The sequence below is a fragment of the Brachionichthys hirsutus genome, unplaced genomic scaffold, assembly GCF_040956055.1.
Source record: "Brachionichthys hirsutus isolate HB-005 unplaced genomic scaffold, CSIRO-AGI_Bhir_v1 contig_332, whole genome shotgun sequence".
In the NCBI taxonomy this organism is placed as follows: Eukaryota; Metazoa; Chordata; class Actinopteri; order Lophiiformes; family Brachionichthyidae; genus Brachionichthys; species Brachionichthys hirsutus.
The window spans coordinates 1-25,034 of record NW_027180821.1 but is presented as its reverse complement, the minus strand read 5'-3'; the positions used below and the strand labels follow the sequence as shown (position 1 = coordinate 25,034).

The 25,034-nt window shown below is 47.2% G+C and overlaps 3 protein-coding genes across 3 annotated transcripts; 1 reads left to right on the top strand and 2 right to left on the bottom strand.

Moving 5' to 3' along the window:
* Positions 1 to 2,134: 2,134 nt before the first annotated feature.
* LOC137916769 (chromatin-remodeling ATPase INO80-like) lies at positions 2,135 to 12,459 on the bottom strand (the record flags this gene model as incomplete). The annotated part of the gene is made up of 25 exons (XM_068759734.1): positions 12,272 to 12,459; positions 11,976 to 12,106; positions 11,789 to 11,856; positions 11,445 to 11,591; positions 11,215 to 11,335; positions 10,895 to 11,100; positions 10,715 to 10,768; positions 10,408 to 10,611; positions 10,083 to 10,287; positions 9,853 to 9,920; positions 9,529 to 9,750; positions 9,320 to 9,400; positions 8,870 to 8,965; positions 8,023 to 8,082; positions 7,777 to 7,919; positions 7,241 to 7,325; positions 7,010 to 7,127; positions 6,708 to 6,793; positions 6,006 to 6,173; positions 5,657 to 5,790; positions 5,457 to 5,524; positions 5,251 to 5,344; positions 4,935 to 5,151; positions 2,854 to 2,997; positions 2,135 to 2,372 (listed from the first exon to the last, which is right to left on the bottom strand). Coding segments are annotated over exons 1-25 (3,310 nt in total), but the record flags the coding sequence as incomplete, so codon positions are not given.
* A 2,352-nt stretch (positions 12,460 to 14,811) lies between these two features.
* Positions 14,812 to 19,461, bottom strand: LOC137916770 (vacuolar protein sorting-associated protein 18 homolog). Its single transcript, XM_068759735.1, has 9 exons — positions 19,359 to 19,461; positions 19,094 to 19,235; positions 18,866 to 18,957; positions 18,350 to 18,600; positions 17,783 to 18,136; positions 16,423 to 17,685; positions 16,140 to 16,349; positions 15,739 to 15,975; positions 14,812 to 15,644 (listed from the first exon to the last, which is right to left on the bottom strand). Exons 1-9 carry the CDS (start codon positions 19,459 to 19,461, stop codon positions 15,348 to 15,350), a joined length of 2,949 nt encoding a protein of 982 aa, XP_068615836.1. The 3' UTR covers positions 14,812 to 15,347.
* Positions 19,462 to 20,294: 833 nt separating this feature from the next.
* Positions 20,295 to 23,080, top strand: LOC137916767 (rho-related GTP-binding protein RhoV-like). The gene is made up of 3 exons (XM_068759733.1): positions 20,295 to 20,545; positions 20,857 to 20,915; positions 21,261 to 23,080. Exons 1-3 carry the CDS (start codon positions 20,341 to 20,343, stop codon positions 21,705 to 21,707), a joined length of 711 nt encoding a protein of 236 aa, XP_068615834.1. The 5' UTR covers positions 20,295 to 20,340; the 3' UTR covers positions 21,708 to 23,080.
* Positions 23,081 to 25,034: the final 1,954 nt, after the last annotated feature.

The window sequence follows — 25,034 nt, the reverse complement described above, 5'->3', positions numbered from 1 at the left end:
ACACAAAATTAAAAACATTAGGAAATTGAAACCCACTGTTTTATTTTATTCACTGATAAATGCTGCAGACGGTTACGGTGGCATTTTAATCCATCTCGAGTCAGGCGGTTTGGCCGCCCGTCGGCGTTGTTGTTTTGTGCCCGTCTATCAGAGGAGTCTGGGGGGGGGGGGGGGGGGCTTCCTGCCATTTTGCTGGAGAGCAGAGTTTCTTTGAAGGGACAGGAAGGTAGAGCTGCATTTCCCACAGCCTGATGTGGGCTGCTGGGCCAGACTTGACTCTCTCTCTCTCTGAGCGTCTGATTGATGCATAAACACACACACACACACACACACACACACACACAGCCCTTCGCCATTTCCTTCGCACACATACAGCCGATTCCAGGCTCATGAGAAACCTAGAAAATTGCTCCACAGCGAGAAGCCCGTCATTTTGTTCGGAGCGCCTCCTTCTAATTACTGAAAGTGAGACCAGGGCCACACAGACGGGAGGAAGGTTATTCCTGTGTCACGCTGGAATGTTCTGCAAATTATCCCCTGGCACGCAAATCTTAAACTTCTTTTACTTTTCTTTTTTTTTAGCCCAACAAGACCAAGAACAGTTCCCTTCCCAGCACGGCATCAGTCTCCATTAGAGAATGAAGTGTGGCCTGAGGACTGATGGACAGAGAGAAATAGTCATATCTTCAGACGGGACGAGCGCCGTGTGTTCAGCGGTGACGGGATCAGAGGAGTCATCGTCACGTGATGATTCCTAATAAGTCATCTGATTAGATTCCTCTGTCGATATCAGCAGGCCGCCGTCCTCACGCCACGCCGCTGAAAACAAAAGCGGCCATTCCGCTCTGCCGTTTGTTCTCCGAGGCGCGGGGCCGGGAGAGCAGACGAGAGGGAGGCTGGGAAACTTCAGCCGAGCTCCTGCACATATCTGGGCCTTGATGTGGCAACAATGCGTCCAGCGGAGGACGGGTGCCGGCGTGTTGGCTCACTTCCTTCCTACCGAGGCTGAGAAAGAAGTGGGAGACCAGACAAGCCGAGAGAAGGCCGCGGCCAGATACTGATTTCAGACCAGTTTGTTTGCAGGGGGGGGGGGGGGGGGGGGGAACGTGGGCGCAGCCCCTGAGTAAGAGCTGCAGAGGGTCCCCGAATGGGCCCGATGACACACACACACACACACACACACACACACACACACCACTTATTAACGTTACCTAACTGAGCACTTGAACAATGGCCAGTAGCTAAACTTCCTCGCTTTGTCTGCCTCGGTGTGACTTCACAAGAGCTTTCAGACGGTTCTCACACACACGCACACACACACACACACTTGTTTTGTTTCCACACACAGATGGGTAGAAGGAAAGAAGTTAAGTAGAATCTGTGACTTAAAGGGTTACAGTAATAGTTTAAAAAGGTGCGTCTCTGTGGACCCAAACACACTAAAACAAAAACGTGTCCATTGCAGGCTTATCGCACCAGAATAATCAGATAGACGCGTCTGTTTTCTGCGCCGGGAACCTCTGCCACGGCGCCTTAGGAAAAGAGAGCAGTCATCACAAACCGGAGCGGCGAGAGTTCATCAGCAGCAGATGCAGGTCAGTGAGAAGGGAAGTGTTGTCGATGAAACTGGGACGGCCTCCCTCACCCTGCACATCCATCAGCCGTCCGAATCCTGGCAGCGACTCGGTTCCCATTCGGCATCCAGCTGACCCTTAACTCGGCGAGCCCGGGCTCTTCTGGTAAAGCACTCGCAAGCACACGCACACCCACGATCCTGCACCCCAACCCGAACGGAAAGCCCTGCCAGCTGTTTGTGTGTGTGTGTCCTCGCTTCTGCCCTTTGCGTCGGCAGCAGACGGACACGGCGGTGATGGAGGAGGGCGATCCGCCCGGCGCTGCACCGCTGACCTCCCGTACATTCTCCCACGGGGAGACCCTTCAATCACAAACTCAGATGTGCACCGTAGGAAGTGAAGAGGTAGAGCAAACTGTGGGGTAATGAGCCTCGCTGCCCCCCCCCCCCCCCCCCCACTCCCTGCCTCTGGAATGTTCTAGCGTTATTAGAACGCGGGTTTAGTTATTAGCCTCGGGCCACATAGCATCACGACAACAACAAAGCAGAAACTTTCCAAACAATAATCCTCACCAGGTATTCGAATGAAGGACCAGCCATGCCGTGGATAGAGCGCCATCACGCCCCCGGGGCATCGTGGGCGGAAGGCGCTGGCCCTCGTGCGCCAGTCAGCGGCGTGTTCAGGGGAGCCGTACAGGAAACACTGTCTGAAGATTGACCCCCCTCCGCTGTGCGTCTCCCGCCACTCGTACTCTGCACTACGGTCATTGCAATACCGCGCCATCGGAACTGCAGTCACCTGAGGAATAAAAAAAAAAACAAGTACGACATGAGCTGTGTTGCATTTCAAAGACTGTAACTGAAAGGTGAACAGCCCGACGAAGGTGCCTGATGCTCGAAGGCTTCCTTCACGACCCCGAGGTTTGTGCTACCACAGAAAAACGTCAATGTCATTTCCACAAAGCGGCTCAACGGACGCCCCCTCAGCTGCTGCTTTCAAGAATGAGCTATACACAAGAATAAATAAACGTTCTGGTCCGTGAAAGCGTTGACTGCAACAGAAGCTACCGGTAGTACTTCTAGTACTACAAGGTCACAGACTTTACTTCGACTACTTGAAAGTCACCATCTTGTTACGTTTGCTCGGGATGGAGGGAACAAACCAAGGCCAGTTCTTCACTGAGGTTCTGGTGAACAACCAGAGCAAGCAGCCCTTATATTAGAGGCCGTTTATATTAAAATGCAGCGGAAGGACCAGTGTCGACCCCACACACACACACCCTGGGCGTTGCGACCAGCAGGAACTTGGGCGGCATCATGGGCTGGCAGGGCCGCAGCCAGGAGGAGGCGGTAGAGCTTCGGCTGTGGACCGTGGCGTCCCCGTGTCCCACGACGCCAGGTCTGGCCACCGCAAACATCAGGTCCTGAAACACACGGAAACATTTGGAACAAAACAGTGAATATATATATCTGAGCGGTGAAATGCATTAAAAGCGCATTCAATTTCAACAACGTCAGTCGATTTGTTAAGCCTCTGGCCGGATTTCTCTTGCCAAAGTGGGGACTTTGAAGAAAACTTTATGTTCAAATTACGTATTTGGGAGGGGAGGAAAAAAAAGAACAGCAAATGTGAGAAGTGATGAAAAACAGAGGTAGACACGCTGGAAGCAGCCGCGGTTACAGTTTTTAATCAGCCGCTTTGGTGGGATATTAATATTTCGTTGGCTGTCGTGCCATAAAACATCCACTAATACTGACAGCTTCTGTGCTTTTAGTGGGTATTAAAGGAATATATTAGTGACGAGTGCACGTTGCCACGTATTATGTGATGGTGAATACACAGCGCCATCTAGTGGCAGCGCTTGTAACATAACGTCATCCCAAGCCAAAGCCCCCCCCCACACACACACAAAGTCGAAAGTTCCACCCCCCTCTCGACTTTATCGGACTTGACGGGCCGGAGTAACAAGAGGAGGACTCACGCACACACTCTCTCACACACACACACACACACACACGCACACACACACACACACACACACAACACAGAGAATGTCAAACGTTTCCAAACGCGTGTCATTAATAGATTTCATAATGGGATGGATAGACGAGCAAATCGACAGGAGTGGGACAGAATCTCCTGGTTCTCTCTGCTCCTCAAGACGAGCAGCAGCAGGAGAGCTGAAGGAAAGACCGACCACGCCGCCGAGAACACGGCCAGGGAGCACGTTGCCAAACGGAGAGGCGGCGACGGTAACATGAGTCGCCGCATTAAAAAAGGTTCTGTGGGAGTGGGCCGCTCTAGTGGGAGTCTGGGGTCGACCCGGTCACACGATGCACATCCAGCATTAGCTCTCCAAGCTCCGCTCACGTTTGTGAAAAAGAACCCGCCTCAGGTCTGTCGTTGCTTAATCCGCTCCGAGGGTGAACTTAAGACACTTGACAGCTCCTTGACTCAAAGAGATGAAGCCAGGAGACAAGGGGGGGGGTGGAATTACTCCCAAAAGCTAAATCCTCCTGAGTGTTTCCCCACTACAAAAGCTACATTGGTGGAGGATGGCGGTGCGATACGCGTCGCCGACGGGGCGGCGTGTGCGTTGCTTTTATAACTCGGCAGAAAGACTCACACACTGCTGCAGCGGTGACCTTGTGGTGCGTCTGCAGGCTGCAGCTGTCCACATGTTTTTGAGGTGGTCCGTGTATTTGAACTGGCACACGTGCGTTGTATTGTCTCTTTCAAATAATGACCTTTCTGCAAAGCCAAATAACACAAAAACGACAGAGGAAACGTATCCTGTCCCGACGCAGCCCCGCAGAACCCGACACAACGCAGACTAAAAAGACCGGGTCTGCTCAAATTTAAATTTGCCCGGACTGCTAAGATTCCAGAATAGTTTGAATGGAACAAAAACATAGGCCCGCTCGTTTCCCAGACCTGCAAACCAAAAGCAACACATCGGCGGCTACCATTTACCGAACCCGCACCGAGCGCAGCTTACTAAAACAACCCCCCCCCCCCCCCCAAGTCGGCTCTCCTGTGAGGCGTCAGAGACTCTGGCCAAACCAGGTTCATCGCATCTGATTGGAAGCACATGACAAAATTCTAAACTTGAATGACGGCGTGTCGAGCGTACCTCCGCCAGGGCCAAACAATCCCGCATGTCTGGCGAGCTCGCCTGACCCGTGGCCCGTCCAGCCGACGAGCTCCAGGAAAATGTATAAGTAAGGAAATATGTTGGAAAATATTCCCTACGGCGTTAAACAAAGTGGAAAATAATAATCCCAGATCCACCCCATCATCCGGATGGTTTCCCCTGTACGCCGACTGCAGTGTGCGCCTGTGTCCCGTGAGTTATATTACCTGTAGGACAGGGCTGCCGTGGGCACTTGGGAAACCGGTGGGTGCGTTCGGCCACAGAATCAGGTCCTTGCGCGACAGACATTTACTCCTGGGCCGTGAGCGTCTCTCGACCCCCAGCAAGTCGCCCGCGGCCTCCTGGTCCTCTTCTTCAAGGCCGAAGAGGCGTTGGTGGTGGAGCCGATACGCCGCTTTGAGGGCTAAAAAAAGTGCTAACCACCTGTGAAAGAAAGAGACTTTTAATTGCAAAAAGACTGTTCACAGGAATACTTGATTTCAAGCCAAAAGAAGGATGAGCGAGGAGAAAAAGGAAACCCACCTCGCCAAGGTGCCTTGCAGCATGAGATTGGACATCTCAGCTGGCGACAAGTCAATGAAGCGCAGGAAGGAGAAGCAGCTTCCTTTGTCATCGCCTGGAATCATCCAAACACAACTCAGAAGGGAGCATAAGAATAAGACCTAGAGCTTTGTGTGTGTGTGTGTGTGTGTGTGTGTCACTGAACACAAAGACTATTGTGGGCTCACCTTTTCTGTGAAAGAGAGACTGCTGAATGTGGTTCGGAGAGAAGGGAGACAGCAGCACCTGAAGTAGTCTGAGGAGGATGGAGAGCGAGAGCGATGGACGTGAGCAAACGCACAAAGGTCTGAGATAATTATTAAACTACCATCTATTGTGTATAATCTATAACCTAGATGGCGCGATGATGAAGCCTGAGGGAACCTACTTGCTTTTGGCCTGGTTGTGTGCCTGGAGGAGGCCACGGCGGTAGAGGAACTTTGACATGACGAAGGGCTTGAGAGACATGTGGAAAGGAGAGCGCGTTTCCTGGCGCTCAAACAAGTCGGGGTGGTTACACACCTACACACACACACACACACACACACACACACACACAGACAGACAGACAGTGTAGAATCCACCACTGATCAGGCTGGTTCAAAAACAGCAACTCTAGTAAATGGTAAAACTCAAAAATAACCGCAGCTGTTGTAAAATCTTCTTCATTCTATTTTTTACACCGGAAGCAGAGAAGAAAGTTGAACTCGGGGGGGGGGTGGGGGCACGGGCCGTACCTTCCTGAACTGCATGACCAGGTTCATGAGGGAGGAGGTGGTGCTGTGGGCCTGCTGGGCGTTGCCCATCGAGGACTGGAGCAGGTCCTCGATGGAGATCTTGTTCCGCAGAGCCTGGTACAGCAGCCTCTGCCGGGACGTCAGCTGGCAGTAGGTCAGGATCTCGATCTGAAGAGGGGGGGGGACAGGAGCGGAGGACGATCACCACCGTGACCGGCATCTCGTTTCGCGTCGCAGAACGACGGCGGGTCGGCGGTGAAGTTAACGTCTGTTCAGTTTCACTTCATCTCACAGTTATGACCAAAAATGCATCGCAAGTGATCTGCAGAGTTCCTTTGTGGGCTTCAACACTCGTGAATGAATTCAATGTGGTTTCCTGAATATCAGACAGGAGTCATTGAGAATGTCCTCAGATGGACCCGTGCTTGATTTTCAAAGTAAAACCCAAATGACTCGACACAAACTGCTGTGTTCTGCCTCAATCGGATCCGCACACCAAACTTTCACAAGGGCTCAACCCAAAACTTCGTTTATGGCGCAGACCCCATGCCCGGCTCGACACGCATTCTGTAGACATGCATCAAATATCTGGGTTTATCTGGTGTCACGCACCGAAGCTTGTGCAAGCGCAGACTAAACTCTTAAAAGTAAAAAAAACAAAAGTGGCTAAACAAACACAGGGAGGAAAGTCGGCTCCTCTACCTTATCAGAGAGCTCGTTTTCCACATCCTTCTTGATCCGGCGCAGCATGAAAGGCTTAAGGATCATGTGCAGTCTTGAAAGTTGGTCTGAAACACAATCATCAATCAATACAGGATGTGTGAATACGATACGTAGCGGATACGATGCGTCAATGCTGGAAGAAATAACTCGAGAGCATTCCCTGCGTACGAGCTGAGAATTGGTCTGCGTCGTCAGCGGGAATATATGTAATTACAAATAAGAAAGGAGAAGCAGCTGCTGGCAGGACGAGCTTTTCCTCCAGCCCAGAGAGCCGAACTCACTCTCGTCGATGGCCGACTTGTTTTCGGCGTGGCTCTCGATGTCCTTGGAGAACCACTCGTTGAACTCTTCGTGGGAATCGAACAGTGTCGGCATGATGAAGTGCAGCAGGGCCCACAGCTGAGAGACAGCAAAAAACACGCGGCTCAGTCTCGCTCATGTGAACACACACGCGCACGCACACGCGCGCACACGCACACACACACACACACACACACACACGCGCTGCTAACCTCAGCCATCGTGTTCTGGATGGGCGTCCCGGTGAGTAGCAGTCGGTTCCGGCATTGGAACTGCAGAAGGATTTTCCACCGGACGCTTAGACACACAGAAAGGGGGGGGGGGCGGTTAACCGGCGGCGATGGAGTTGGTCATATTTATTTGGCTTTACGTAACCGCAGCAATTACCCAAACTCTGGGACAGCGGTTGGTGTGTGAAAGCGCGGTTCTCGTCTTTTTTGCCGTTTCAGGTTTCAAAATGCTTTCAAGGGTCACGCTGCTCGACAGTCGGAGCAATTTATAAAGTCTATTCCTAAGAATTCCCTGCTTGTGCTCATGTTGTTAATTCAATGTACACTTTCTGTTCTATCAAATATTACTGGGACTATTTTGTACACTAGCACTAAAACTAGTAACTAGCGAGTGAACGTGGGTTTGGGAAACCGATACTTTCCATATAACTAAGAGAAGGTCATTTTGAATGCATGAATGTAAATTCATTGCCGCAGCGATTGGACTGCGATGGGCTGCAGCCATTCCACCGATTTACCTGGTGCTGCTCTTCAGCGCCTGGGCCTCGTCCAGAACCATGTACTGCCACTTGACCCTCTGGAAGTACTTCACGTCTTGGACCACCAGCTGGTAGCTTGTGATCACCACGTGGAATGGTGCGTTTTGTGTGTACAGCGTTTTCTATCGGAACGCAGAGAAACAGAAGCAGAGAAAGGGTCACCACATTTAAAACAACAAAGCCCCTCATAGACCGGGCACCCATGGGACCAAATCTCTCCCATACCTGGCTCCAGAATTTCCGAATCACTTTGCGATCATGAGGATTCCCCCAGTACGGCAACACCTGACAGACAAACCAGTTAAGTTAAAGCAAAGTGGGGAAAAAGTGAGTCTTGATTTATATGGAAAGCACTTTAAAGCAATCTACTGTATAATCCAAACTTTTTCTCTGCTCCACTTGTTGATGCAAAATGTGATGTGAAAAGATTGCACATCATTACATCCCTCAGCGCGCGTTGGTGTTCCATTGTTTTCAGTTCCTTTGACTGTTCAGGAAGCGTATCTTATAATCCTATAATAGGTTCTTTTCACACCTCATTAGCAGAAGAGACAGGAACTGATTTATCTTCAGACGCTTAGAGATAAAAAAAAAGGGCACAGCTGAGTGTGTATGTGTGTGTGCGCGCGTGTGTGTGCATGCGGGCATGGTCGACATATTGATGTGTTTGATTAATGTTTGTTTTAAACAACTAAGAATAACCACACAGTCTGTCAAGGGCGTGTTGACACATGCAAGAAGAGAAACGTTCAAGTATCACAGATAAGGAAGGAGTCCTGCGTGTGAAACCCTACCAGTGTCCTGGTGCAATACTGCCCCCTAATGGACAGTCTGAGAAAATACATATCCTTGCAGGTTTTCAGATGCGAGACAGAAGTTTTCGCAAAAGCAACGCAAGGTCGTCATTGTAAAAGAGAACTGGTTTTCAGCTGAGTTACGCGGTAAAAAAAAAAACGACTACAAGCATTCACACAAGACAACAATCGGAATGAGCGTGCCAGGATTCCCCGTGCACGTGCTTCAGCAGGTGCTTCCGCTAGAGTGCTCACTCAGCAGGGTCACGGATCCGCACCTTAAATTTGGGCACAAAGCGGCTGAACTCCTGGTGCCAGTTGTTGAGTGTGGACGCAGGGGAGATGATCAGGAACGGACCCCAGATGTTGTCTCTCTGTGCAGGAAGAGAGAAGAAAATACACCGTCAGCCTCCACAACAGGTGTTCTCTGTGCGTGCGTGCGTGCGTGTGCATGTGCAAGCACCCAATAACAGGAAGCCCTGAAGGAACCACTGCATGTGTTTTCCTGCCAGTGACAGTTCAACGGCGAAGAGCAAACATTTCCCTGAAATTTGGTGTTATGAGAATAGTCGGCCGATGATTCAGCTCCTCGCAAAAAACGAAACAAAGCATCCGTCATTCCGTGAGATGTGCAGCCAGAAACGCGGGCTGCCCTAAATGACGCAGGCGCACAAAGAAGCTGGCGGCAGCAACAATCTAAATAAGAATCAATGGCTACGTCCCCTCACCTCTGCAAGGTGCGCCAGCAGGGCTATACTCTGGACAGTTTTCCCCAGTCCCATCTCATCTGCAAGGATTCCATTGATCCCCTGTAGAGAACAGAAACCTTTCAGTGTTTGCGTGCTAAAAAAAAAAAAAAAAAAGAGTACATGCAATACCAGAAACACTCATGAAGAAACAAAACAATGTCCTGAAGCACGAGTCGGACGTTGGGTACCTGTTCGTAAAGATTGGCGAGCCAGTTCATGCCCTTTAGTTGGTAACCCTTTAGTTTGCCGTTGAAGATGGTGGGCTGAGGAATGTCTTCTCCTGCGTTGATGGACGGGTTTGAAAGGCTGTAGCTTTCTCCAAACCCAGAGCCGACGCCCGAGGAGGGGCCACAAGCCGCGTGCACTGACGCACACCGGCTGTCCTTGGCGTCCTCATCAAACATCCGCGTCTACAGGGAGGCATTTCACCAGTAAGGACGGAGTGCACCGAGTACAGCGTTTATGAGTGTGTGTGTGTGTGTGTGTGAGGGGGGGTTCTAGCACCGGCTTACTTTCTCTTGGTGAATCTGGTAGGCTTCTCTGGCATTCCGCAGGGCTTGGGATTTGTAGTGTTCGCTGTCTGAAATTGTATACAATTGCATTTTTCGTAAACCAGAGGAATCAATTCCCCTCCTGCGTCCCATCGGGCAATACACTAAATAAGAACTCCATTATTTGACAGTGAATTTAATACTGATACTTTTCATTCGACAGTTTAACGAGCTTCAACCGAGGCTCCTACCGTAGTCCTCCTGGCTCATGTTCACCATCACTCCTCCTCCGATGTCGATCTGTCTCTGTGCTGCCGTGTCTTCCAGCTTTCGGAGTATTTCCTCCTGGGCCGCGTCTTCCTCTGGACTCCCGATGTTAGCTTTACCGCTCATGAAATGAGCATAGAGCTCCGTCTGGGTGATAAGGAAGTTCAGTTTGCGCTGCTGACGTTTGGCCTGCAAGAGTGGAGGAAAACTGATCAAAATAAACGTTTTTTTATGCATTTTTTATTATGTTTCGTGTAATACTGCTGCAAACTTTTCCATAAAAATGTCCAACGCCCATCCCATTCCTACTTCTCTCATCTCTTCGTCCAGCTTGCGTTGCTCCAAGGCCTCTTTTTCTGCCCTCTTCCTGTGCTCCTTCTCCACTTTGTCATATTTCTTCCAGTAGAGCATCATCTCCTTGGTGAGGCGGCGAGCCCGAGGCAACGTCTCCTTGCAGTTCTTCTGAGCCTGGATAGCTGCACGCCGGACTTCTCTCATACACTGATGAGCCAGCTGAAACAATATCAAGGTTAAATATGGCATAAATTAAATCGGAAATAAATGTATTCTATTTAAGAAAATCAAAGCATCTTAAAGTGTAAGTGTGAAAACATACCTTCTTAGCATTGGTCAACACCAAGTTCCTAGCAGATGTCTTTTGCTTGAAAGACTAAAAAATAGATATACCGTAAGCATAGTACAAAGGATTATAGTTAAAAGATAAAAATAAAAAAAGCTTGTGAAACCTTCGCCTCCGATTTCTGATCATCTTATAGTCACTATTAAGCAAACTCACCTTGGGGATCTCCTTTTTAGCTATGGTTAGCCAAACCTTTCGCCGCCGTGCATTCAGCTGCTCAATGGTTAGATGTTTCTTCTTCACCATGGGAAGTGAAGCATCATGGGAAAACTTTGCGAAGATCTTATTCACATAAGGACGCCCCTCGTCTACAAACTCTCCCTCTCCCCGTTTCTTCTTTTTCTTCACTTTTTTTAGTTTGGCTACAAACCAAAAGACATGATCAATTTGAAATCTTAACATCGATTCATATTTCTAATTATTCAGTTGATGTTGTCGTGACGGAAACAATTATTTTATTTATTTTTTGTCTTTACCTTTCGATTTCTTCTCATCTTTGATTTTCTTCTTCTTTGGGCCCAGCAGGTGGCGATGCTGCTCATAGTACGGGTCTTGAGTCGAGAGAAGTCCAGTGCTATAATATTGATATTGGTGAAGCTGCCACAAAAAAATAAATAAAAAAAAATCACAAATGTAAAAAAAACAAGGAATGTCATAGCAAAATAAAACAAAATATATGATTCGGTCTGCGTGTCAGAGTTTGTACCTCCTGGTCAGAGTGAAACTTGCTCTGATGCTGCCTCGTGAAACGATGCAGCCTCAGCATGTCATGCAGCTCCTCCCGAGACAAACTGAAGTCGGAGTCGTCCGAGTCCGTGTCCGAGTCCGTGGTGTCATCACTCAGCAGGATACTCTGCAATGGACAGAGGGTGGATCACGTGCAAATGAGGGTCAGGGTGTCGGGCGAACAGCAGAGAAATGTTCACAAGAAAGGAGAAGAGGGGAAGATAACATTGATATGAGAGCTGCAATTAATCAAATGTTTTTTTCTCTAATGAAGTTAATAAATGCTAAGCAGAATGGAAGGTTATGTGTAAAAAAAAAAAGTACCTTAAGCCATTTTCGATTCTTCTTTAGTTTGGAGAAATTGTAGAAGCTACTTTTATCTGCCTTTTGGTCTTTAGCGTCAACACAGGGAGAAGAAACATTGCATTAAAAAAAACATACATTAAATATATCCTCTGAGAACAGTTCAATGGCACCAGCATTGATATTACCGTTTACGTATGCATCGTACCTTGGAGCAAAACTCCGTTGAAGGGCTTCCACTCTGCAAACCCATCGCCTTGCTCACGTGGCTCACTCTTCACAGTCAAAGTCGTATGCTGATTCGAAGGGTCCAGGGAATCACTGTCATCACTATCATCACTACAAAACGAGAAGAAGAAGAAAACCCAACATTTGGTCAACAAAACAAAATGCCATAAAATTCAAATCTCGACATACAATCATGAGTCATTTTTGAATGACATCATCTACTGAAACTCATCCTGGAATGGCCTCAGGAACATTCATCCTCCACTCTGACTGTACCTTGTTACATCTCCATTGAAGATAGCGGTGGTCTGACGCAGGTAACTGTCCAACCTCAGGGATCGTTCCAAACGCTGTAGGTAGAGGGGCTTGGCTAAGGCAGCGCTCCCTGAAGCCCCAACCTCCAGCCGGCCACCCTGCCCTGATGCCATGCAGCACAGACGCCTCTGCCCAGTAGGGCAGTAACCTTTACTGCAGACAAAAAAAAAAAAGCAGAGAGGAATTAAAAAGAAAACTAGATGCGGACGGCCCAAGGTCAGAGTAAGCAGCAACAAGTCTGCTGTTTCATGATGCTTTTAAGGATTTGTAAATGACATGTGAGTAATTCATAAATATATGCTGAATCTTCCAAACTACACTATGTATGAGGTGGATCTCCTTTTTTTGCCAGGCTCCATGCCTCTTCTCAGTTGCTGCCTGCGTCCCAAATTTTGTTATGTTGCCTAATGGCCATTTTGACCCCAAGCAAGGCTACAAACCCTGCAGTGAATGGGTAGCTGGTCAAATACAATGTAAACAGAGTACCTTACTTTCTCAGTAAGCGACTCCATTGTTCTTGATTCCAAAATGAATGATCAAAGGTGAAAACCTTTAAAGAAACACACACACACTCCAGCTGTTAGTGATATTACCACGACAAAGTTTTAATCAAGAGCTCATGCGCGCTAACATTTATTAATAGGTAATTAATTTCAGAGCATTAATGATGATATTACTAAAGCAAATGTATTGAATATTGCATGAGTTCTGATGATTTTCAAAATAATTTTTAGAAGTACATTATGAATTAAAGAAAACAGGACTGACTTGACAGCCTCTTTAAACTCATGAGTACAAAAAAAGTTTTTAAAGTAATTTCTTTAATGTGAAAATTGGGCATTGGGGTAGTGCATATAATTTGCCAGTAAATCGGCTTAACGGATTTAATTATCGGACTGTATATACCTGAAGAGATATATTTGACCAAATTGTGAATTAAATTGATTTAACAATTTTAAAAAAAAGACAATTATCATTTTGTGTGTGCACGTGACTGACGATTAGCTTAGCTGATCAGTTCAGCACCGTAGTGTAATTAGCATTCATTACGCTGGTCACTCAGTTGACTTTCTCAGACGAGTTCACAGCCTGGCGGAGTAGAGCTCTGAAAGAGCGTAGAAATTAGGACTTTTTTCCAATGAAGAAAAACTGAGCGCTTTTTCATACCAAGTAATATTAAATAATATGTCTTACACCGTAGTTTTACAATTAACAGTAATTAGCTAGCAGTGTTAAGCTAGTGCTAGCTGTGGTTTCCACGCTAACCTTGGATTGTCCACTCGGCTGTAGCTTAGCGGTACCAGCTAACGACCATTAGCTAGTAGCTGCCTTCCTATGTAAGCACGAGTAGCATTGGTTTTCATCAACGATAGCGAAGGGTCAAGACACGCTGACAGCTAACGGGTTTAAATGAAACACACATGAGAAATTAATCAGTGTTGGCTGCTGTTTTGTTTTTTTAACATCACACCATTGTTTAAGGGCGGCTCGCGGCTACTAGCTCTTGCCAGCGATGTTAGCTTAAATGCTGGGGTATTTTGACACACGTTCTCCGTTAATATGAAGTATTGAAATCGGCCCTGTCTCTTTAAGGCCACCACCTCCCTACCTACACAATGTATAAAGATATATTGGTTTAATAATTGTTATAACTCAATCATTATCGTGCTGCAACAGCAAGGCCCTCCGCCCGCGCCTTCCGTAGGCTTTTAGCGGCCACGAGCGGGGACTCTGTTGCCTTGAGAACGAATGATCCCCATGTTTTAATTCTTTCTCCCTCCCGGCCATCTTCCCCCATTGCTCCTTCGCCATAACAACCACCATGGAGTCTCTCACCTCGGCCCCGTGTCCCCCTTTTCGTCTCTCTTCGCTGCTGCCGACTCACGGTTCTCTGACTCCAAAATGGCGGTTTGAGGCACCGTGCGAGTCTGTGAGCTTTGAGTCGGCAGCAGCAGAGAGGCGGCCACTTTCTGTTACTGAGAGAGCAGAGACACGACGCCATGGCGAGGGTACAGCAAGGAGCAGGGCGTGTAGTCGATCACAGATAAAGGGGCGCTCGCTTGTCGGTGGCTACGACTAGCTCAATATGTCAAAACATTTAAGCGCCGTCTTATTTCAAATAGAAGAGTTGTGTTGATAATGCATGTGTCGTTTTGGACTAAATATCCAACGAAACATATTCTTCGGCGGATGTCGATATCGATTAGTACTGCCTGCCTAGTGCGAAGATTGCCGAATGACGTCTTACGTCATCAGAAGGGAACTCCGTTTTAGGTATGGTGAGTTAGTTGAGTATTTGTTGTGCCAATAATATAACACACACGCACGCGCATACATGAGTATATACATATATCTATGTGTGCGTGTGTGCGCTTAAATGGCCTGAAAGACTGCACAGAGGCTAAATATGTCTATAAATCTATCAAGCTGCCTACCTATGTTCAAAATGTTCACATTTGAACAGAACGGAGCACTTTCATCGTGTACATTTCTTCCTTTAAGTCCTTTGTTACACATTTATTACCTTTTGAACAACCCGAATAATCAACATTGACATTTATTTACAAATCAATGAACATACCATACCAACAATGTTTGTAATCTACTCCACACACGATGAAAACCCCCTGCAGGGTGGAACAGCTGAGCTGAACTAAGGAATCAGGTATTGTCTGAATGTAGCTGATGTTTCCATAAGACAAAGCAAGCGCATGATGCAATGCAGTTAATAATTTGATAGTGCTTTTAAAATGTTCTATTATTATAGAGATTCGGGCACATTGTATGCAACGGTACATCCTGGACAATAATTCACAAAACCACATCTCATTTACGCCACACACCAAAAGTGCAAATATTTTTAAAATCAGTCTCCCATAATGCCAAAAAAATAAAAAAAACGACTCTGTCGCGAACTGAGGCTGATGCAGCTTTCAACAGAGGGTAACAGGCAATCAGGCGAATGTCTACATATCCACTGAATGCATTTTCAGATGGTTGAGCGTAATTTGTTTATTTTTAAACTGGGACAACTCATTCATAACCAGCTGGATTTCTCCTCCTCGAATTTCTGTGGATCAATGAAAGGCTTGTCAATGGACTTAATGATCAGTTCACCACAGTACACGCATTCGGATGCAATTATATCGTCAATGTCTGATTTGATGTGCTCGCGGCTTGGGCCCGCGTTGCCCTTTCCCAGGCTGGAAGCGTCTCCTTCCTCCTTGGCCTTTGGGCGGTGGCGTGACTTGGAGGATTGTGTGGTTGCAGCCAGCTTTCTCTGCAGCTCCTCCAGACGGCTCTGCTTATAAACCGTCAGATGAGGAGTTACTTCCTAGAACGCAAGAGAGAGAGAGCACGAGAGAACATTTTATATGTGCATTATGGTGACAACGACAAAGCAGCGTGGAAGAAGCCTTGTGCGATACCTGGAAGAGGCAGTCGTAGTGGAACATGTGTCCACACAGGAACAGATAGAAGGGTCTGTTGAGCAACGGGAAGTCACAAGCAGCACATTTTTCTTGGGAATCCACAACTCCGTATTTGTTCCTCATTTCCTGGATGTCTTCTCTGATCCGTTTAGCGCTCTCTGTGGCCTCTTCCATTTCCTGCTTCAGCTCGTCAATGTGCTGGTTGTACTCCTCCAGAGAGCTGCAGATGGCCTCCTAACAAAATCGCGGCGAATCGCGGTGCTCGTTAATATGAAGCATTTTACCGTACTTTTATTTTTAGGTTTGTTCCGTGTAATTCACATCTAAATAAGTGAGATGTAATTTTTTTTTCTATTAAATGCGTTTCTAACATCAAACAGCACAGACAGGTTACAGACCTTAAAATGGTCAATGGTGACAAAGTCTGGGAAGAAGGGTAGGATATCTTCAATCTTGAGCAGGTTGCAGCTCGACAGGCAGTTCATGGCTTTTTTCACGTCCTTCTCCTCCTGCACCACATGGCGAGCAATCTTCAGCCAAAGCTTTTTCCTCAGCTCCTCGTCATCTTCGGGCAGGTCCGCACACGACTTGGCCAAATCTACGTCCACCTGCGCACAGTAAAATACAGCGCAAGTTAGTTTCCTGACTAATTCTGACCCCCAAAATTCACAGATCACTTACCTGTAAAGCCAGATCCACCGCCTCCTCGTACAACTCCATAATCCTATAAACCAAGACACAGGCCTTGCGGTATCCATGTTCTGCGCACAGCCTGAGGGCGTACTTCAAGTCATAGTGGATCTCGGACGCGCGGGTGCCTGCTTGCTCCAGATAGCACAGCAGAGAGCCCGGCTTATACTTGGCGTACAGCGACAGCAGGTAGTTGTGGATGGCCTCTTCCGTCACCGTCAGCTCGTGCACACAGAACTCCATGTAGCGGACGGTTTCGCTGATCTGCTGGGTGCTGCCCATCTGGCTGTAGTTCATCAGAGCCGGGATGAGCTTCTTCGGGTCCAGCCGCTTGCCCATCTGAATCCAAGCGTCCACCACCTTTCGGGGAATGTGCTGCATGAGGACGGGGGAGAACTTGTAAAAAAGCTTTTGGTCGCAGTGCTTGGAGAGCACATCCAGAGCGGCCATGTAGTCGTCGTGTTGGCAGTGGTGGGATATCACTCTCTCGTAGTCCTGCATGACGACCGAGAAGTAAACCATGTCTTCCATGTTGCCGTGGCTGGCCAGCAGGTCGTAGATGGTGCTGCGATTGTTGAACAAGCATTCCTTGTGCCTGGAGTCGCTGAGGAACTGGCGAAACTCATCCCGAGTCTCCCGGAAGATGACGCTGTTGCCGTCACTCTCCAGCTGGCCCAGGCGGTTCAGGTAGAGCTCGGCGAGCCAGGTGACCAGCAAGGTGATTTGTGTTCTCTCACTCGGCTTCAGATTGTTCAGTTTCTTCAGCAGGAACTCCTTTAGGGCTTCCTCTTGCTTGGCTTCGATGAACTTCAGCGCTATTTCTTCAAAGTAGTTCTGCGTCAGTGCGTAGCACTTGGCGCTCTCGAGGTACCGCTTGTTCTGGAAGCAATGCTCGGCCTCTCTGGCCAGCACTTTGTCCATGCACTCTGGCCGCTCACGGCAGTACTCCTTGGCCAAATCAAACTTATTCATGCTCATGTACATCTGCCAGACATCCCTCGACTCGCGCTGGATGTGGTACCGGAACACTGCCCGCTCAGTGTAGATCCACACCAACCCACCAACCGGGTCCTTGATCATTTTCTTAAGGGTGCCGAATTTTTCTGGGAACACATCCTCAAATACCACCTGGCCGTTCAGAGTGCAGATGGCTTTGACTCGGTCACAGAGCAGCAACAGGAAGTGGAACTGTGTCAGCACGATGGAGATGGGCTTGTTGGTGCCAAGGTCGATGTCAGGCGTGTACTCCCAAACCTTTATTTATCGTGAGGGAGAGAAAATGTGGAGAAAGTACGTCATGCGAGTCGAAAGACAAAGGGAATGGGACAGCGGAGAAGTAATCAATAATTACCTGCACATCGCTCAGCAAGGAATCAAGCCTGACGTAGTCAAGCTGACCGTAAAGAACTCCGTTACCCATCATCCAGGCGAAAGACTTGGGGGAGGTGCGAAGCTTCGAGGTGTAAAAAGCGATCTCACTGTGGCCCATGTTGGCTGGGAACTCCTGGAAACTGGGCAGCAGGTCCTGGTTCTGGCTGAAGATGGCGCTGAAGCCTTGTTGCTCCGACCCGTCGGCCACCTTACCGACGAACTGGTACAGGCGCTTGCGGGTGGTGGCGATGATGAAGCACTTGTTTTCGAGGCCTCGTTCTACCTCCAAGCAGCAGACGGGCGCAGGCCTCCCATCCTCCTCCAGGGAGTGCACCTGACGTGGGAAAAGACTTTTTGTTCATCCGCATATTACAAAGAAGGCTAATAACGATAGTCTTCACTACTGGTTTGGATTTACATAGTATAGAACATCCAGAAATATTATTTAAAAAAGAAAAAACACACAGTAATAAATGTTGAGATGTTGTTTTAGAAGTCATAATGTGCGTTTGGAATTGATGCAAAACTAAAAACCGATGTCTCTGACCTGTCTGAAGTACTGGTCTGGATTGGTGTTGAACAGGCTGCCCTCCGTTGCAGAGATCTCAGCTTCGAAGATGATGCCGTAACTGGTTCCAACCAGGATGGGTCCCGTGCTGGTGTCGTTGCCCAGCAGCTTGTTCCAGCCGACACTCTCGATGAGGTGTCCTCGCCAGCGGGACAGGCTGCGCACTTTCTGGGTGTTCCTGTTCAGGTACAGGCACTCGCTGGTGCTCAGGCTGATCAGCAGATGGGAACCTTCATGGAGGAGGTCAGGATACAGCCGCTGTTGTTAGTAAGCCACAGCTTGTGATAGTTTTAGATATTATTTAGGAGGAACTGAGGAGCAGCCGCGGTGTCTGACACTATCAGGGATGGCTGCAGTGGCTGGCAAGATGTATGAATGCAGATGAAAATCAATACGCATTAAAGGAGCATGGTATAATACATGGCATGAAAAGCTAAGTCAATCTCCCTGCTGAGTAGTTTCTATTTCTAACTTTGACCTTTTTTTTTTTCTTACCAGTGGGGTCCAGGAAGAGTTTGTGAACTTTACTGTCGTCTTTCCTTCCCAACTCAATCTGATTAAGCTGATCTGGCTTCCCCAAGTCAATCCTGTACGGAACACAAAGTTAAAGATTAATATCGGTATCCCGAACAGCCGTTGCTCCTTTAGAGGCGCCTTTTTATTGGCGTTTTACTCCAAGAAAAGACCCAAATAGCTCCAGTAATTATCGGCAGCGGGATTTGCCTTTGCAGAGCGTCCTTTCCCAGACTCATGCAGAGCTGATTGTGGCAGACGGCGAGATGGTTGATCTTCTCAGGCGGTGTAAAATCGATCCGCTGCTTATTGAATATGGGCTTCTCTTCCTCGAGTCTCACGTTCACGAAGCCTAATGTTAGTCAGAAGGTAAAACAGAGTAGAAGAGGAAAAAAAAGAGTTTAACATTCACGTGTTTGCGTCGACATTCGCAAAAGATAATTATGTTATATCTCCGGAAACGAGGCCGACCTACCTGAATGAGTCAGCCCGATGTTGGTGGTTGACAAGCGGCTTTGCTGCTGCGCACCTCGCCTGCTGTTTTGGGAGTCCTCGTACTCGTCGAGAATCGAAGCCATGTTTGAATTTTATAGTCAATAATCGATATTTCGCCGTGCTTCTTCTTTTCTTATGTCTGCATCAAAATTAGGTGATTTTTTTCCCCATCAATCCCAGAGCGAAACAAAAAATGCTCTCAAATAAACAATCAAAATATGATATTGCTAAACAGCTAGCTAGCTAGCTATACCAGCTTACACCCGACGCGAATCACACTTCCCATTTACGCATCCGTCTAAAGTGAGAAGCGAGATGAACAGCATCTTCTTTACGATGCAAAACCAGATTAAACTGTGATATTTAAAGCATTCTTGTTATCATCGCAGCTCTTTTAGCTTCCGACTGCAGGACACAGGGCGGCGACGTACCCAGACGATCAGGTGACAGGGAATCACGTGATCACATTCGGTGTCGTCTATTTTATTTTACCACTAGGGGGAGCAGTCTGATAAAAGAGGAATGGTTTCTAAATAGATATTATAGTTTAGAAAACTCCCATGTTTGTTCCTTATCTTTGTTCATCGCACATTTATATTTTTTTTTGCAAGAAAAAATACCAAATTATTTCTCATAAATCTATAAGGGAAATTGGATTTCGGACTGTGGCTCCCATTCATTTTCTGCAAAAGAAGGTTTCTAATCCTCTCCCTAAATGTTGGTACAGTGGTACCACGATAGAATCAATAATATACTTATATATAAATACACACGCTAACCGTCCCATCCCCAGATCCACATGCGCATCTTCTCTGTGGGCGTGTCTATGCAAATCACAACCTGTCAGACTACAAACGACCTTCCAAGCGTCCCGACCCACACGTCATTCAGAACAGAACAGGGCCGGCAGCCAGAAGTAATGTGACAGCCTCGCCGTCGGTATCTGAACCCACCGGCCCGACATGCCACCTAACATGGATTACTTTTACCACGAGTCCCGAGTTCCTTCTGCTTGCGGGCTGACCCGGGAGGACGAGCTGGACCCCGAGGTCATCAGCTGCATGCTGGTCGGCGACGGAGCCGTCGGGAAGACCAGCATGATTGTCAGCTACACCTCCAATGGATACCCGGCAGAGTATCACCAGACGGGGTTTGACGTCTTCTCCGGTGAGGGATCATTCATTCACTTTCATTTGGATTTTCACAACAACAAAAGAGAACTAGTATTGATTGTTTTTTTTAAGAGCATTGCCTTAAATTTTCATTCTTCAATGTTTGCTGCTTCAAAAGGGGGATAATAAAGACTTTTTAATTGAATAGATATTAAAGTGGAGTTTCAATGTAATCTGGTGTCTTTATGCTTCGTCTGTTCTCGACGTTTGATTCATTGAACTTGTCAACCTGTTTGAAATGATTAAGCTCTTCCATAAAGGGCTCTAAACCCACACTGACTGACGCCTATACCTGGTTTCTAACAGGGCAGGTCCAAGTAGAGGGATCCCCAGTTAAAGTTCAGCTTCTGGACACTGCCGGACAGGTAAGACTAGTTTTGCAAATAAAAGATTACAACCAGCACCACATTGTTTCCATTAGTTCTTTTTAGTAACTTAATTTTATGTGTTTTTGAATGTTGAGTTCACTGTCTCTAGTTAAAAGCTAAACTCTCAGAATCCCCATCATTAACACGTTATACAGATCAACTCAGCCATGACTTTGCTTCATCCAACACACAACTCGGTGACACTATTTCCCCACGAATGTTATTTAACGATCGTATCCAGACACATTAATGTGTTGAGTCTTCTTTACTGTTTTATTGTTCATGTCTAAGCATGGATTTATGAATCTGGCGTAAGCTTCCTTCCATTTGTGTTTCATCCAGGAGGAGTTTGATGAATTCAGGGCTTTCTCCTACGCCCACACGGATGTTTTTCTCCTGTGCTTCAGCATGGTCAACCCCACTTCATTTCACAACATCACCAAGAAGTGGGTCTCAGAGATCCGGTCTCGCAACCCGTCCTCCCCAATCGTCCTCGTCGGGACCCAGTCGGACCTCTTGCTGGACGTGAATGTCCTCATCAACTTGGACAGATCTAATGTCAAGCCTGTGCTGAGCTCCAGGGCACGTAGCATGGCGCAGAAGATCAGGGCTACAGACTACATAGAGTGTTCATCCCTCACGCAGAAGAACTTGAAAGAGGCCTTTGATGCGGCCATCTTTGCCGCTATTAAGAACAAAACCCGCAAGAGCAAAAAAAGAAGGTTTTCTGACAGAGGAACAAAAGCGTTCTCCAGGTGTAGCTGGAAGAAGTACTTCTGCTTCGTTTGAACCCATGAACAGACTCTGGGTTGTGGACAACATCTTCTAATTTATTAAAACCTTTTAGTTTCCCTTGGCGTCGCAGCTATCATCAGTGTCCTATAAAATATGTTCTTGTTTTTTGTCTGGCATGCCAAAATAAGTGAGGGGGGGAATTTAACACAAGCTCTAACCACAGGGAATAAACTTCTGGAGACAGCAGAGAGGATTGTGGGTCTAATTTAACGCCCCAGCAGGCAGATTGAGGACAGCCATGCTGTTTGCATTATATTCAAATGTTGGATTGTCTCAGCAAGAAAGAGAGAGAGAGAAAAAAACAATATATAATCCCCATTTTGAAATCAAAATGGACTTTACATAGCCAAAGGATAGCCCATCATGTAAATGTTGTCAATTTGCATGATGTGATTTGCTGCTAGCTGCAGCCTTTCATGCTAACATTGGCGAGAAACAGAAAGTTCCCATGCTGCCTTCGAGCATTTGGGGCGTTAGCCACTTCTTTGTTGTGCGTCAGGCTTCGGCAGTGTTTTTATATGCAGCTGCTGCAGAGCCAAGTGCCAAACTCTTACCTGTGTGTGAAAGCTCCCCTGCCTGGCTTGATGTTGGTGTCATCCAGCCCTCAATCAGCCTCATCGCCCCTGACCTCTATGTTCAATTAATATTACGATTCAATATCTGATCAAAATGAAGCGCAGCAGGGCGGCGTTGTTCTTAACAACTCAAGAGTGTCCCGTCAGTTTTCAGATCGGTACAGGAGCTTCTGCTTTGAGGTGAGAAGTCACATGGGAGTGGCATCCAGCAGTAACCTTTGACCTTTTGTCTCCATGTCAGGCTGCATCTGTGAAAGCAAGCACTGCTGGAGCTTCTTCCCTGCTTGCAGGTTCTCCCTGAAACCATCAGGCCGGCCTTTGTTACCCACCCTTCTTTGTTTGCTTGCTCAATACACTCCTTATCGGCCCCCCGGCAGCTCTTTGTGCACAGATGGAGAATGCTCAGCCCCTTTTGCTTGAATCTAAGTGTTAATTAATCAACCTCTACTTAAAGAAACTGTGTCTGTGACGAGTGAAATACGCACTACAGTGTGACTGTATCTGGCGGCTATGAAAGCTGCGCTATGCTTCCTATGGAAGTGAGCTTGATGTGTAAACGATCCTGTTTTGTTAAAAACGGGTCATCCTTCATGTTTATGTTTAAGAAATGTAAGAGCAGATGTGGATTTTGAACGTATCAATGTACCCCCACAAGCATTTTGCATCAACAGATAGATAATGCTTTATTGATCCTGAAGGAAATTTGGGATTTCAATATCACTAATCTCGAATTTACTGCCTTCCCTAACCTGTGTCTTTTTACATGTCTGAGTGATGCGATGGAAATAAATGAAGTGCAAATTATATCGCCTGTGTGACATGTATTTTTAGAGCAGCTTGCACTGTGATGTTAATGCATGTGCAATTCACAACCAGTCACTCACCAAGCTTGATATTCGGGGGGGGGGGGCTCTTCTCTGCAGGGAATCTTAACAATCCAACTCATCACTCCAGGAACATTTCCTGAAACATCTCGAAGCCTAAAAAGCTATGAGAAGTCACCTCTGACCTCCAGCCATGATCCAGGTCGACCTATTCTAATGCAATCCACATGACTGCATGGCAGGGGGGGGGGGGGGGGGGGGGGTGCAGTGTCTTGCTGTGACTGATTGCCACGTCTGATTGGGCCTTTTCAAAAAGGCTACAGACGGAAGAGTGGCAGTCGCCAGAGTGATTGAATCAAAAGCTCTGATTGAGAATAAACAGCAACAACGGAGCGCGCACATCATCATTGGGATTGTTGTAAAACGGTACGCGTGAGAAAATGACTTGTGTTTGGGAGAAATACACAAACAGAGGAGACTTTGTGTGAAGGGAACACTTAACAGCTCCACGCTGCATTGGTTCAGGACCGCCAGGATGAGTCACACCCGAGTTGGAGGATGAAAAGAACATTCTCATCCCGATCTGTTTTCCATTAGTCAATGCTTTGACCGGCACACAGTCGTGTCGGGGTTCTGTACGAGCAGCAGACATCAACGGGTTAATCACGAGGAGCGGAGGCCACAGAGAGGAACTCGTGTTTTGCCACTGACACGATTAAAATCAACTGCAGGCTGGTGCCATGCTCGAGAAGGAGCGCTAAAGTGTTTCCGGATGTTGTGATCAATGGAAATCAGATTACAATGGAAATTCCCATTGGTAAATTATCACACCATGCTACGTTCATTCATCTGATATCACTTTTACGATTCTGATTTCACTCTCGCCACTTTGATTAGCAAGGTTTTCAGATAGTCCCGGAACCTCCTTGCTGTGAGGTGACAGTTTCAAAAACAACTTGACTGTTTTTGTCATCATAAATTTCCACTCCAGATAAAGTGAGTCTGGTGGGTCTGACTAAACCGCTTGTTCTCAACATGCCTGATCATCCAACTGTTTGTGCTTCTTCTCCCATCAGACGTCACTCTTGCGACACCATCTTGTTCCTGAAGCTCGTCGATTTATCTGACAAGCGTAAAAAAGCTGTCGTGACTAAGAGACACGTTAGAGGAACGTTACGAAAATTAGACGGAGGAATTAAGTGGAATAATCCCCGTTAACCAACCTTTATCTTTATCTGGACGGCCCCAGAATAGTTGGAGATATAATATCCACAGAACTGTGATCTCTGTTACACAAAAGGTTTACAAATCACATAAAGTTCTTAATTGTCTTTAAAAAAAATGAATTAGAGAAATGTCACATCAGTCGCACGCACGTGTGGGTGATGCATTGAGCTGTCACAACACAGATGTTGAGCAATCCCGAAGGCCACGGAGGACTGGATTCGTGTTCCCAGGAGTTTCTCCGCCCCCTTCTCATGATCAGTCATGTATTTTTTTTCTCATCTCAAGGATCCCCGGCTTTGACTGATTGTGTCAGGAGCAGTCAGCCAGGTCTTCCTCTGGCTCCGAGCCAGTTTCACTCTTGCTTGGGTTTCAGTGTAGCTGAGGACTGGCAAGGAAGCCTGGGAATCAGCAGGTGCACAGACAGGTCTGCCTGGCTGATGACAAAGGCCTGTTGGCTCATTGCTGCTGCTGCTCCTCAGAAATCAAAGCTGGCAGTTTGAACTGTTATGCTTTAGGGGGGGGGGACTCGGAACTGTTCACAGATTTTCATTGTTTTGTTTTTTTTTGCAAATTTGCCCGACTGATGTCTTCATGTGTTTCTTACAATCTGCAGCAGATGTTACGTCTTTCCAAAAAAGGTAAAATGCAGAAGAGACAAAACATAAAAAAAAACTGTTTTTATTAAAGTACATTTT

Bases quoted from the DNA above. Each gene is read 5' to 3' on its own strand.
- LOC137916767 (XM_068759733.1), top strand. From the start codon at position 20,341: ATGCCACCTAACATGGATTACTTTTACCACGAGTCCCGAGTTCCTTCT. The intron at 20,546-20,856 runs GTGAGGGATCAT...GGTTTCTAACAG, and splicing joins GGGGTTTGACGTCTTCTCCG to GGCAGGTCCAAGTAGAGGGA. The intron at 20,916-21,260 runs GTAAGACTAGTT...TGTTTCATCCAG, and splicing joins TTCTGGACACTGCCGGACAG to GAGGAGTTTGATGAATTCAG.
- LOC137916770 (XM_068759735.1), bottom strand. From the start codon at position 19,461: ATGGCTTCGATTCTCGACGAGTACGAGGACTCCCAAAACAGCAGGCGA. The intron at 18,137-18,349 runs GTCAGAGACATC...TTCCCACGTCAG, and splicing joins CAGACCAGTACTTCAGACAG to GTGCACTCCCTGGAGGAGGA. The intron at 17,686-17,782 runs GTAATTATTGAT...CGATAAATAAAG, and splicing joins CCTTGCTGAGCGATGTGCAG to GTTTGGGAGTACACGCCTGA.